The sequence below is a fragment of the Lycium ferocissimum genome, chromosome 3, assembly GCF_029784015.1.
Source record: "Lycium ferocissimum isolate CSIRO_LF1 chromosome 3, AGI_CSIRO_Lferr_CH_V1, whole genome shotgun sequence".
In the NCBI taxonomy this organism is placed as follows: Eukaryota; Viridiplantae; Streptophyta; class Magnoliopsida; order Solanales; family Solanaceae; genus Lycium; species Lycium ferocissimum.
The window spans coordinates 27,493,551-27,507,115 of record NC_081344.1 but is presented as its reverse complement, the minus strand read 5'-3'; the positions used below and the strand labels follow the sequence as shown (position 1 = coordinate 27,507,115).

Sequence of the window (13,565 nt, the reverse complement as noted above, 5' to 3'; positions counted from 1 at the left end):
GCTTTAAAAAAAAAGGGGAGGTGACACATACAAGATACAACTCTAAGATTATTAAGGCATTCATTTAGCCAAGAATTAGTATTGACGTTTGTAGCCCAAAAAACTTGACAACAGGTATACGGCAACTATTTTAACTTTGTCTCTCTTTTTCCACATTTTTTCTCAACCTCACACCAAATCTCTGCGGCATCAATCACGTAATATACCTTAAAATTCTCAAGGTGGTCCCTAGTTTTTTGTAACTGACAAAAATGGCAGGCCGCCGGAAGCTTCATTTTTTGATTCATTTTCTATATCTAAAATACTTTTTGGTGTAGTTGAAATTTGTTGACAACGCCTAGACAAAACTATATATAAAATTTGAGGAAAATTGGAGATGATTTAGACTGGTATGGAGTCAAAATTCATACTAAAAATCAACTTGGAAAATATCGTTGTGACCACGCATATATCATGGATATCGGACACATATTTTCATGAATATGCACAGATATGCATGATATACATGAGATACGTGAATAGAAAGTATATATATATATATATATATATATATATATATATATATATATATATATATATATATGATAGATATACACAGATATACACTATCTTAAAACATTATTTTTCTCAATTTTACCGATTATCCGCTGCACCCCCACCACAAAACCACCATAATGACAATAATACCATCAAAATAATACAAAACACCAAATCAATCCCCAAAATAAAAAGAAGGGAAGAAAAAGTAAGTTAAAATTTTCCGTAGGGAATCTACTAAAAAGGCCGCAAAGTCACAAATGTGCTAACAATGGAGCATTTCCGTCTAATTATTTACTATTTTTTGTCTAGCTTTCTTCAAATAATAAAGCGATAACCTTATAAAAATGGAAGGAAAAAAGCATTTTTTATGTTTACCCTTTAATTTTGATAAATAAAACCAATTGGGTATCTATTTGTCTGGATTTCAACAAAAACAAATTCTAATACCGATTACCTAATTAAAAATCCTTACTTGATAGCTACTGCAGTGTTTCTTTTATTTTTATTTAAACAACGAAGCATTTTTTTTTCGCATAAGTTATAATGATGATAGAATTAAGGGATTGGAGTTGATTAAATGAGCATCATCACTTTGATTGTTATTGCCCAGATTTTTTTTGTTTTTTTTTTTTGTGTGCATTAAAAAGCTAAAGATTTTATGCAAACTCAGATGAAGAAGAATTTGTAGAGCATCAATAAGGACTCAATCCAACCCTTATTGAATTTTTTTTCAATTAGCATAGAGAAGTGTGAGGAAAAATATTATAGAGTTGGCTACTGTTTACCAACTTTTTTTATTGGTAATGTGAAATTGAGTTAAATCTTACAAATAACAGTAAATTAGGCTATTTAATTAATGCTAAAACTCACACAAATACAACTTTTTAAAATGATAATTAAAAAGATTACAACTACTTTATAAAAATTACATAAATACAACTTATTCAATACTTTAACTTTTTAATTATAAAAATACAACTTCTTACATTCCTAAAATATCTATAATACTCAATTTTAAGAGTTACTACCATTAATGCATATATTCACTTTTTACTCTCTCTTTCTTTCAAACCGTTTTAAAAATATTTTTTTCTTTCGTTTCCTCCTCTTTATTCTTTTTTATTTTTTTATTTTCACTTGATGAATGCAATTATTTTTCTGTGACTTAAAGAAATTTATTTAAATATATTAATATTAAGAAAATTACATGAAAAGATATGGTATATGGTATAAGAAAGTACATGAAAATATACCTGATATGGTATATGGTATATGAAAATATACTTGATATAGTATATGGTATATGGTATATATATGGAGATATATTATAAGAAAAGTACATGAAAATATACCTAGATATGGTATATGGTATATAGTATATCGATGCACTCATGCACATATATGTTAAATATAGTATGTAGTATATTATTTTTAAATATATGTTATATTAACACTATCTATATTTGAAGGCTAAGTTCAAGGGGAAAGTGGACTTAAAGGTACATGTTTACTATATATGGTATATGTATATTGTTTATGTCAAGTATACTTAATATTATTGCCTTCATCATATTATTTATTATATTATTAACGATAGGTAGGAAAGGAGAATTTATAGGGATAAATAAAGGAAAAAATATAACCTGTATAAATTGGTTACCATATTTATACTAAATTGACCAGATCTAAATATTTATGTATATTATTTATTTCAATTATACTTAATATTATTACCTTCATCATATTATTAATTCTATTATTAATGATAGGTAAGAAAGGAGAATTTGTAGGGAGAAATAAAGAAAAAAAATATAACCTGTATAAATTGGTTACCATATTTATACTAAATTGACCATATCTAAAATTTATGCATATTATTTATGTCACTTATACTTAATATTATTGCCTTCATCATATTATTAATTCTATTATTAATGATAGGTAGGAAAGGAGAATTTGTAGGGACAAATTAAGGGGAAAACATAACCTGTATAAATTTGTTACCATATTTATACTAAATTGACCATATCTAAAAAAAAAATTCCTTTTATCATTTACAAGGTATATTTTGTAGATTTTGTAAATTAAAAAATAGTTACAGGTATTGTAAATAGTAGTATAATTACTAGTAGTTTTGTAAGTTCCATTCTTTTACCCGCATGGGTGCCAATTTCTCAAAGAAGATCAACAAACCCATCAAACTTATATGATACCCATGAACGGGTTGTCCTTTTATATTTGTTTTTCTTAATAAATAACTCTCTAGTAAATCCAAGATATTCATGCTTATTCCAATCCAAACAAGGGAAAGAAATTCCACACTCTTTCCTACTTAACAAACAAGATATATAATCCATCTCCATTGACTAATTCATAGACTTAGGCTTCATTTGTTTTCATTAAGATTAAGACGTCTGAATCTGAATGCACATCTGAATGATTAAGATGTTGTCACTAGGTCTGAACACTGAATGATTAAGACTGTTTGTTTTTCAATATCCGAACTCGTGCATAATGTATTTATTTAAACATAATAAATATACAATTCAAATTAAAAAGTAACTAAATAGTAGAAAATAAATACAAATTTAATTAAAAAAAAATATTATTTGATAAAAAAAATGAAACATTTATGTTCACTAGTAATGATAGAGATGTTTTGTAGTCGTGGTGGGAGGTGAGTGTGGGTGGTGGGGTGAGGGGTGGGATGTTGGGGGTGGGGTTGGTGGTGGGGGTATTGGGGAGTGGGTGGTGTGAGGTAGGGGTTGATGGTGGGGTGAGGGGTGGGAGGTCGGGGGTAGCCGGGAGTGGGTGGTGTGGGGTAGGGGTTGGTGGTGGGGAGTGGGCGTAGGGTTGGTGGTGGGAGGTAGGTGGTAGTGGAGAGTGGGGGTGGGTAGTGTGGGGTAGAGGTTAGTGGTGGGGAGGGGGTGGGTGGTGTGGGTGGGATTGGGGTTGGTGGTGGGGTGGGGGGGTTGGAGTGAAGGATGGGTGGGTGGTGGGGTGGGGCAGAGGTGGATGGGTAGGGTTGGAGTGGAGAGTGGGTGGGGGTGGGGTTGAGGTGAAAGGTTGGGCAGGGGTTGGAGCTGGTGATAAAAAAGCTCCATAAAAAAATACCTCTTAATGATATTAAGATTTAGTTCAAGATCTTAATGATTAAGACCTATTCAGACTCAATAAGTGCTTAGATCTTAATGCAAACAAATGCACTTAATGGCTTAAGGTCTCGACCATTCGATTCGTACCTCCAATAAGTGCAAACAAATGAGGCCTCAAATAGAGTCCGGAACCAAAATGCCCCCAAAAAAATCATTTTGAACCAAAATACCCCAACAACAAAAAAATGTTACAAAACTACCTTTAGCGCAGTATTTTACTGCGCTAAAGCACTTAACCGTAACGGACCCGTTAAGTGCTTTAGCGCAGTAAAATACTGCGCTATAGGAGAACCGTAACGGACCCGTTGACTGCTTTAACGCAGTATTTTACTGCGCTATAGAAATTTGTCTCTCACCTATAGCACAGTATTTTACTGCGCTATAACGCTCCGCCATTTTCCAAAACCAGCCTCTTATTACATTTTCACTCCTTTTTACGTAGTTTAGCCGTATATTAATCATGCTTTGAGATTCCGAAACTTCAATATTTTATATAGAACCCTACTTATATTTGTACAATTAATAAAATAGGCTCAATACATCAAGAATACGCAATACTTTGGATTTTCATTTTAGTGGTTGAAAAGTGCTCGAAGTCCTTTTTTATTTGAAGACTTGTAGTCATTAGCTTTAAGTTATTTATCTTTTAGGGTTTCGTCTTATTTTTAAATTAATGCTTAACTTTATTTCGAATGTGTCACGTTTTTTTTTTTTAATTATCAATTTAGGATGTGAAACTATAAATAATAATAAAGACTAAGATAATATTTATAAATATGCAAAATATATAATATTTACGATAAATTGTACAACACTAATGTATATACATTATCGAGGATGGGTCCCACATGTAGTATGCCGGAGACTATCCCTAGGCCTAAGGCTCATACCATCCCCACCGCCCTCGCCATCGTCTCCATCGCCCTTTTTCCTCTTAATAACCGGGCGCTCCAAGTCATGATCATCATCTCTTCCCCTGGCCCGTGCGCCCTTGACTAGAATGTGCTTCTTCTTGGGATCTGGTCCCGCTCGCACGGGCAGAACCTCATGATGACCTGGGTCTGGAAACTCAGACTCTTCCTCGTCAGGAGTTGCCACCGTGGGCGCCGAAGGATGAACCTAAAAAATATATAATAATTAGTACCATTTCTTATTTATATTGAATACATTAACGTTATTTATTTAATCAAACCCGTGTGTCAAAGGCGCCCGAGTAGGCTCCCCGAGATAGGTCCGTAGGCTCCCGAGATGGGTGTGGTGGTGAATACGAGGTAGTCTCCTGGACGAGATGCTGTTCGAAATCCAAGTAAAGGTTATAAAAATTAAATAAATATTTACCTTATATTGAATAAAATTAGTTTTAAGTAAAAACTTACATGCGCCTCGGTAGTCTCATGAGAAGACACCTCTGCCTCGGCAGGCTGATGAGAATGCTCCTGAATGGGTCGCTCCTGTGGACCCACTGGCGCCGAATCCTAAAATATGAAAAAAAATGAAATAATAAGTAACATACATATTTAAAATAAGTACTTTAAATAATCAAATATGTATATTAAATATTGACCTTATATTGAATAAAATAAATTTTAATAAAAAGCTTACCTGTGCCTCGGTAGTCATATGGGAAGACACCGCTGGCTCGGCAGACCAATGAGAAAACACCTGAGTGGGTCGCTCTGGTGGACCTACTGGCGCCGAATCCTAAAATATAAAATATTACTAAATAATGAGTAACATATATATATATATATATATTTAAAATAAATAATTTAAATGAACAAATAAGTATTTTAAATACTAACCGGGATAAAAAACTCATCAAAGTCAAGAATCCTGGCTCCCTCTAAATTCCTCACAGGCCGCTCATCAGCTAATGAAGCGCGTAACGCCGCCCAATCAACGTTATCACGCTCCTCCATGTATGCATTCTGGCTCGGCTGTGATGAAGACCCAGGTATCTCAGCAAGTAAGAGCGCCGGCGTAAACGTAGGTGAGTCCCCAGGTGAGCTGCCACCGGCCTGGAACGGCTGCGGATGGACTAGACCGTGAACGCCCTCTGGAATGGGATCGGCCTCATCCGACTCATCTACAAGATGGTGTCCTCCACCACTGTGTCCTCTAAAAGCCAGCCGCGTCCCTACGAGCACGGCGTCCCTCTCGCAAAGACGGCCTCCTCCTCTAGGAGCACCCGGCCCCTCCTCCCCGGCGCCGCTCGATACTCGCCCTCCGAATAGCTCCTCCCCGCGCCTAATCTCGCCCCCTCGCCGCCGGACACCATCCCTGATATCCATACCATCTCCGCCGCAAGCCCCGCAAGCGCAAGGTAAGGCATATGCTCTAACCCCAAGATGCGTAAACGCTGTACGGCCACCAGCTGCATTTGTGTTCAACAGAAAAAAAAAGTTATTTTTTAAAACGTAACAATTAATGCAATTAAATAAATCTAAATACGATAAACTTACCAATGCCTCGTACTGCCCCGCGAGTGCTGAGTATCCTACATCCCTTGGGGGACGCAAAGCTGGGTTGCCAATCAATCGGCGTGTGATCTGATGATACCAACGCATGTAATGCTCAATGAGAGTCAAATGGCCGACCACCGCTAAAGTGCCCAACCTATTCTCCCAACGGTGGAGTTGGACATTCATGAAAGCCAGAAAATCATCATCAACGGTAGCCCGATTGTCCCGCTGGTAGTGTCGGAGCTCATGGCGGACGTCAGGGGGTATACTCTGTGTATGCCCAAACTGTCGTAAGACACGCTCGGGCATGTGATCCTCTACGATGTCCAGGTGTATCAATGGATACCGCGACCTCCAAACCCCTGACCTGCCCTACAGAAGGGCGGCAAACCATCTAATATAGCAGCGTACGACGTCCATATAAATAGCTGCATAACATATAAATACAAATCAGTGATCACCAAGTAGAAAAGATGTTTAATTAAATTATTAATGTAAATTTAAATAGTTTTACCGCATCGTCCGTCATGTGATCAAGCTAGTCCCGGAATGGAAGAATACTGTGGTGCGTATCCACATCCCGGTCAAAACCCGCTATCCACCTCCTCGCATAAGGCATGTCAATCTCAAGGTGATGCCTAGGTACGGGCTGAAAAGGCAGCATCCTCTCCCACGCCCATAACTGTAAGCGATATTAGAAAATACGATTTTTAAGTCGTCATTTCAAGAGGTTTGTCTACATTAAAGGAAGGCACACGTAAAATATTACCTGGAGAAGAGCAAAAAATCCACACACATCTCTGACAACACCAATAGACGCTCGGCACAGGCATATGTAAAGATACGCCAAAACAAAGACCACCCCAGCTGTAGTCTCCCAAAGTGTCCAGATGCTCCAAGAAAACCAAATAACGTAAGCTGACAAAGGCACCCGATGAGTTCGGGAACAAGATACCCCCGAATATAATAAGCAGGTACAAACGGGCATGATGATCAACATCGTCCTGCGGGGTGCCGTCGTCAACCGGATCCAGACCCTCCAAATAAGTGCAGAGTGCACTAATCTTAACCCGACTCTGTCCCGAAATCTGGCCCTCGGCATCAGGCACGAAGTGGGTGAGCCTAGTCAACTCTGTCGCCCACGTCTGACCAGGAGGAGGCTCGTACCGAGTGTATAGTGACTCTCCATCTACCCGCAATCCAAAGAGGACCTCCACATCTCCGAAGTGTAATCGTGGCCTCACCAAAGACGAAAGATGGAAGGTATGTGTCTCTCGGCCTCCACCGCTCAACCATGGCCGTGATGAGTGCCCAATTATGCTATACCCGACCAACGGACACGCAACGGTAGATGCCGCCCCGAAATAATATCTCCAACAAGCGAGGGCGTGGGGGGTGCTCGCATAAAAGAGTCCACGCTCTTTGCAGCCTACGGGGACGGAACCTAGTAGATATCTCTATAGTACCGGCCCATAATAACTCTGACCTATGATTGTCTTGCAAAGACAACATCGATCTATCGGGCGGTCCCGGTGATCATCGGGCCCCGCGAGCATCGTGCGCCGGGGAACAATGGGCCCGGGGGGAACATTCGGATCCATGAAAGAGTCCGTCTTCCGTACAAACTAAATTAGTCATTATTCTTGAAATGAAAGATAAATTATATTAACTAATTAATAATTTATAGGGAATATGTGAATTATGTAGTATTATATCTTGTAAATAATTAACATGGGATATGCAGTAAATTTAATATGTGATAGTAAGGACACATATGTGATGGCAAAGACTTTTCAAGTTAATTAGTTGGGGAATCGAAATTCAAAGAGTAATATTTGTTTAGAACTCTATTTTGAATATGTGATATATTTTTAGTTGACCAAATAGCCAACACAACTACGATAAAATTAAACTAAAAGAGTATATTCGTCGACCACATATTTTCCTACAAACTTTACATTTTTTTCGTTAGCTTATGTATTTATGAAAATAAGAACTTTAACTATTGTTTTTAAGATAATCTTTTTTTATTTAACATATATATTCACGCTTTTAAAATTATATAGATTAACAATTCATAATCATTTACAACTTGTTTGGATGGTTGTTACCTATTGTATTATATTATGTTGTTAGTTTAAATACAATGTTTGCTTTGAATGTTACTTTAATTTTATTGTTATGTAACGACGAAAAGGTCCTATTTTCTCTTATGTAACCACCGATTTGGTCCTATACAATACGATACGATAAATGTCAAAACAATACATAACAATCATCCAAACAAAGTGTTAACAACATAATAATTCATTACCAATCAACTTCTTTCAATTCATAAACAATATTTAACAACTAATAAATTCATAATCAATATTTAACAAATAATCAATTAACAAATAATAATTCATTAACAATTCATAAATAATTAACAAATTAACAACTCATAAACATATAACAAATTAACAATTCATAAACATTTAACAAATTAACAATTCATAAACATTTAACAAATTAACAATTCATAAACATTTAACAAGTAATGAATTAAACAAAAAATAAAATAAAATTGGAGCAAGGCGGCAAAGCCACCGCCTGGGCCGGCTAAGAATAAAAAAAAGAAAAAATGATTTTTTTTTTTTTTTTTTTTTGAAAATGGCAAGGATTAAATGTTAAGCATGCTTAGAATATAATGTATATAACAAAAGTTCATAGTAGAAAACCTTAATCGAAGATTTTTTGTAGAAGTTATTTTAATCGAAATAGACGCTTTTTCCCAAAATTCAACTTAGATTCTTGCTCCTTGACTTGAATATACTCTGAGAATCTAAACTTTCACGGACGAAATTTGATAGAAAATGACGTTTTTGGATGTGGGGACCATCTCGGATTCGCCTCCAATGGCGTTTTTGGTTTGTTTTTTTTTTTTTTTTTTTCGACCATTGCGATTTGGTGGAACTCCGATGCTTTAAAGTGGACGCTATAAATAAGAAAAATAACGCGCTATAGAGAGAGGCAAATTGTTATAAATACATTTTATCGCGCTAAAGCACTTAACAAAAATCACGGTTAAGTGCTTTTAGTTCAAGAAATATCACGCGCTTAAAATAAGTAGTTTTGTAAAAAAAAAATTGTTGGGGTATTTTGGTTCAAATGGTTTTTTTGGGGGCATTTTGATTCCGGACTCGACTTAAATATACCCCTATTAAATTCTTGTGAAGAAATATTATATTACGACTAGGCTGATGTTACTTAACAGAAATTAGAGTATAACTGGTCAAATTGTCAAAATTCTTTTCTTACGAATTATAGCGTGTGCCATATATGTGATGCGCATATTAATACAAACTTTAAAATTTCTCAGTGGGAGGAAAACCTTCGAAGAGTTAACTCTTAAAACATTTGGTCTAAAATAATCAAGTGAAATTAGTGCCTCAAATTGTAATGTTTATAAATGTTTAATGTGATCCTCTATCTCTTCAAGTTTATTATCCCCTCTTCCCAACTTATATGAGGGGGTCCGGAGCACGAGGGTCAAAGTAGTTAATTTTTGACTCAATTTCAAATGTAGATTTTCGAGTATTTTATAATAATATAAAAAGTAGTATAAGTCTGCATAATTAGTAATTCACAATATATGAAAATAAATAAAAAATCAGAATAAAAAAAGAAATTAAGTTGTTTCAAAATATTAAAACTCTCGTATAAATTGATTTTATGAGTAGGTCAATATGTTGTTTAGAATTGTAAGCATAATATAGGAGTATTATCTTTTAGGTCATGGGATTTTCACGTATAAAGGTGTGAAATTCTGAAATAGCTCAGCCGATTTTACACACATCTTCTTGATGTGTTACTTGGTTTCACGTGCTTGGTAGTTGAAATTTATGATGCATCGACCAATTTGAAAATGCACATTCCGCACTAGCTAGAAGGTGTAGAAAGTTGAATTGCAGGGAAAAATCGCAAAGGTCTATTCACAGAAAAAGCACAGTTTAGTATATTTTTAATAAATTATTTATACATATTAAATAGTTTTTAAATATTTAAATATAATAAAACACAAAATTATTGAATTTAGTCGAAACTCTAGCTCCGCTCCTATCAACTAAGCCCCACCTCCTTTTGATTCAGACTCTTCAAGGACTATTTCCACTAGAAGAGTCCCATTCTGTAATGAATCCAATTGCTACTATTAATATATAAATAAAATATGTCTATTTTAGTGGAAACGAAAAAGAGAAGCTACTATTCTTCTTCCTATGTTACAGCTAAAACTTGTCTTCTTCCTATGTTACAGCTAAAATCCTGTGTACAAGTTGTTTAGGTCACTATCCCAAGAAAACAAACAAGAACTAACAGGTCAATGAGTCAACACTTATTAAAAATTAGAGGTAATTAGTGACTATTCAATAATTAAGAAAATGCCAGTGGAATTAAGGGTCCAATGTTGATATTAGGAATCCCACATGTATATCAACATCAGATTTAAACTTCGTTTGATTTATCTTCATTTGACTTCTATCTTAGAAATTAAAAAGCAGCCCTAACCCCTCCCAAAATAAAAAAGAAGAAGGGAAATATCCCTTTGAGATCCTTGATATATGCTAATCTGGACTCTTTATCTCTATAGAGACCCATTTTAACTTCCATAATAGAAGATATAACTGTTAGTGAAGACAAAAGTTATTGTATGCCTATACTCTAGAACATGATTTTGTAGTTAGCGGTACCTCCAATTTTCACAAATGTCGGATAACTCTTCCCATTAATACTTAGGTGATTACGAAAAAAAATATCTAATATTTTTTATTTGATTTCTAAGATTTGCACGCTTCGTTGACCATAAGCCACCCCTTGGATGATGATTTCAATGTTAACTTTACATTTTGGATACAAAAAATATGTTAATTTGTTTAATTTCTTCTCAAATAAGGTTTAACAATTATTTTTTAAAAGTTGATTACTTGTGTAATATGTTCAAAAATATTAGGAATTATGACCTACTCAATTAATTTGATCATTGAAGTTAGAGCATAATGCTTAAATTGGGAGTGGAAAATTTCTAGTCATTAATCAGAAAAAAATTATCTGCATTTGATTTTTATACGAAACTAAGTAATGCATGATATATGTCGTGTTTATAATTGCTTATCAATTAATTACAAAAATAATATGTATCCTCACTTAAATATGTAATTTCTGTATTTGATGGCAGTAATCATTAGTGGAACTTTCCCTTTTCAGAAAAGGACTACATGAACAGTTGATTGGATGGGCAAGAACAAATTAGAGTCAACTACAGCTAGCTGATGGCTACACTCCCCTTTTTTTTTTTATATACCTAATGAACAAGAATTTATATGATTATTATGCAAATCAGCATAAGCTTCTCCAAATAAAATCTACGTCGCCGCCGAGATTCTCGGTACACATCTACAAAATAGTCTTCCTCCATTTGTTGGATAATTATTCTTTTAATACTACCCCCCGCGCCCCCGCTCTTCAACCCAACCCCCTTTTACTAAGAGAGGAAATTTCGCGGAAGTTCACAGAAGAAGGCCAGGGAAGAAACGTTTTGAACATGTCATGTAAATATAAAATGGATTGAAAAACAATAGACTAACACAGACTACTAGAAAAAGAGATTTTTTCCATCAACATTTAGTGAAAAATTTAAGCTATAAAACATGATTTTCCCACATCATTCACACTGAACCAAAAACGCACGGTGGGAAACATATTCCCATTGAAAAATTGAAAAAATTCATAATTTCTCCATGTGAAAATACTACTATTTAGGTTTTTCCCACTGACATTCATTGGGAAATAGAAACTGAACATTTTTCAGTGGGAAAATAGAGATTTTTTAGTAGTGACAATGGTGTAGACGATGGGAAGTTGCTATGCACTCCCTCCGTCCCAATTTAATTGTTTTACTTTCCTTTTTGTTCTGTCTTAAAAAAAGTGTTTCTTTCTATATTTAGTAAATTCTTCAATTCTAACATTTTACATGGCAAAGTTTAAGACCATAAGATTTAAAGGACTACACACATCTTTAATTGAAGATCGCAAGATTCAAAAGTCTCTATTTATTTCTTAAACTCCGTGTTCGATCAAATTAAGACACTTAAATTGGGACGGAGTAAGTAAATGATTCAAAATTCTGCATTTTTTTTTTAAATAATATTAGAGGCAATTGTACTTTTGGTCCTTTAGAAACAGATGTACCATGGTTTTTGATCTTGTAATATTTGATTAAGCACATTTAACTTTCAATTAATTAAAGTGTGTATTTTAATTTTTATCCCTTTACAAAAGAAATATATGATACTTAACTATTTTTAGAATTACATTACCCTCAAATATGGAGTAACAATATAAATTTGACATAAAATATCACATTAAATGGCTTAACACTTAATAATGCATTAAATTTGTGAAGATCACAGTGAGAGGCATCAAAAGTGCACATATCAAATTAATTGAAGGTTAAATGTACTTAACCATAATTCAACAACAACATACCCAATGTAATTCCACAAGTGGGGTAATGGGGAGGGTAGAGTGTACGCAAACCTTGCTCCTACCTCGTAGAGATAGAGAGGTTATTTCCAAGTGACCATCGACTCGAGTAAAGCAGTTCAAAGCAGTTTGAAGAAAAGGAAAAAACGGAAATACGAAAATGAAAGCGGTAACAACATATAAATACGAAATGAAAATAGCACACAACATTCAAAAAAGGGAACAGTAACAACGACGAAATAATACGATAAACGAAGTACAAGAAACACGGATGGTAATAGAGAACGAAGAACATGAAACTACGAGAATAGTGCTAATACTACTGGTAAGAAAACAGGTACAGATAAGATCACCAAACTTATCTAGCAAGGAAGCGAGAGACCGTTCAACTACTAACTAACCTTCTACCTTAATCCGCGACCTCTAAACTATCAAACCCCAAACCATGGCCTGGGCTTAATACGACACTCGGTGCCTTGCTGCATGTGACGAGTGAACTACATGGTTTGCTGAATCAACATGGGCATATATTGATGCGGAGTGTAATACCAACATGCGTGATGACAAGAAACAAGAGATCAAATAATCATAAGTCTGAAAATATATAATAAATGCTGAGCTAATACTGGCTATACGACTTTGAACATCTGACAAGACATACTAAACTAGTCTAGTCTATAAAACTTCTGACATGAGTCTGACTGCTAAACTATTTACCAGGACAAGGCCCCGGCATACCTTAACTGCATAACTGACATGAAGTAAATAAAGATAAAACCCCGAATGAGATGGGGCTCACCAATAGCTGATATGTGCAAGGTCCGAACGAGCTGATCCGTCGTCCTTTAAATCTGCATCGTGAAATGCAAACCCCCAGGAAAATAAA

General features: G+C 35.0%; 1 protein-coding gene and 1 long non-coding RNA gene across 2 annotated transcripts in view; both read right to left on the bottom strand.

Annotated features, from left to right (window-relative positions):
* The window catches only part of LOC132048810 (uncharacterized), an 8,141-nt gene extending 2,155 nt beyond the window's left edge, over positions 1–5,986 (bottom strand). The window contains exons 1-5 of the mRNA XM_059439496.1: positions 5,498–5,986; positions 5,298–5,396; positions 5,072–5,170; positions 4,888–4,986; positions 4,740–4,814 (exon numbers count right to left, since the gene is read on the bottom strand). Of these exons, the coding sequence (XP_059295479.1) occupies positions 4,740–4,814; positions 4,888–4,986; positions 5,072–5,170; positions 5,298–5,396; positions 5,498–5,986 (861 nt within the window). The remainder of the gene's footprint in view (positions 1–4,739; positions 4,815–4,887; positions 4,987–5,071; positions 5,171–5,297; positions 5,397–5,497) is intronic.
* Positions 5,987–7,368, bottom strand: LOC132051081 (uncharacterized). The gene is made up of 4 exons (XR_009413572.1): positions 6,927–7,368; positions 6,672–6,839; positions 6,158–6,585; positions 5,987–6,069 (listed from the first exon to the last, which is right to left on the bottom strand). It is a non-coding gene; the product is annotated as an uncharacterized LOC132051081 (long non-coding RNA).
* Positions 7,369–13,565: the final 6,197 nt, after the last annotated feature.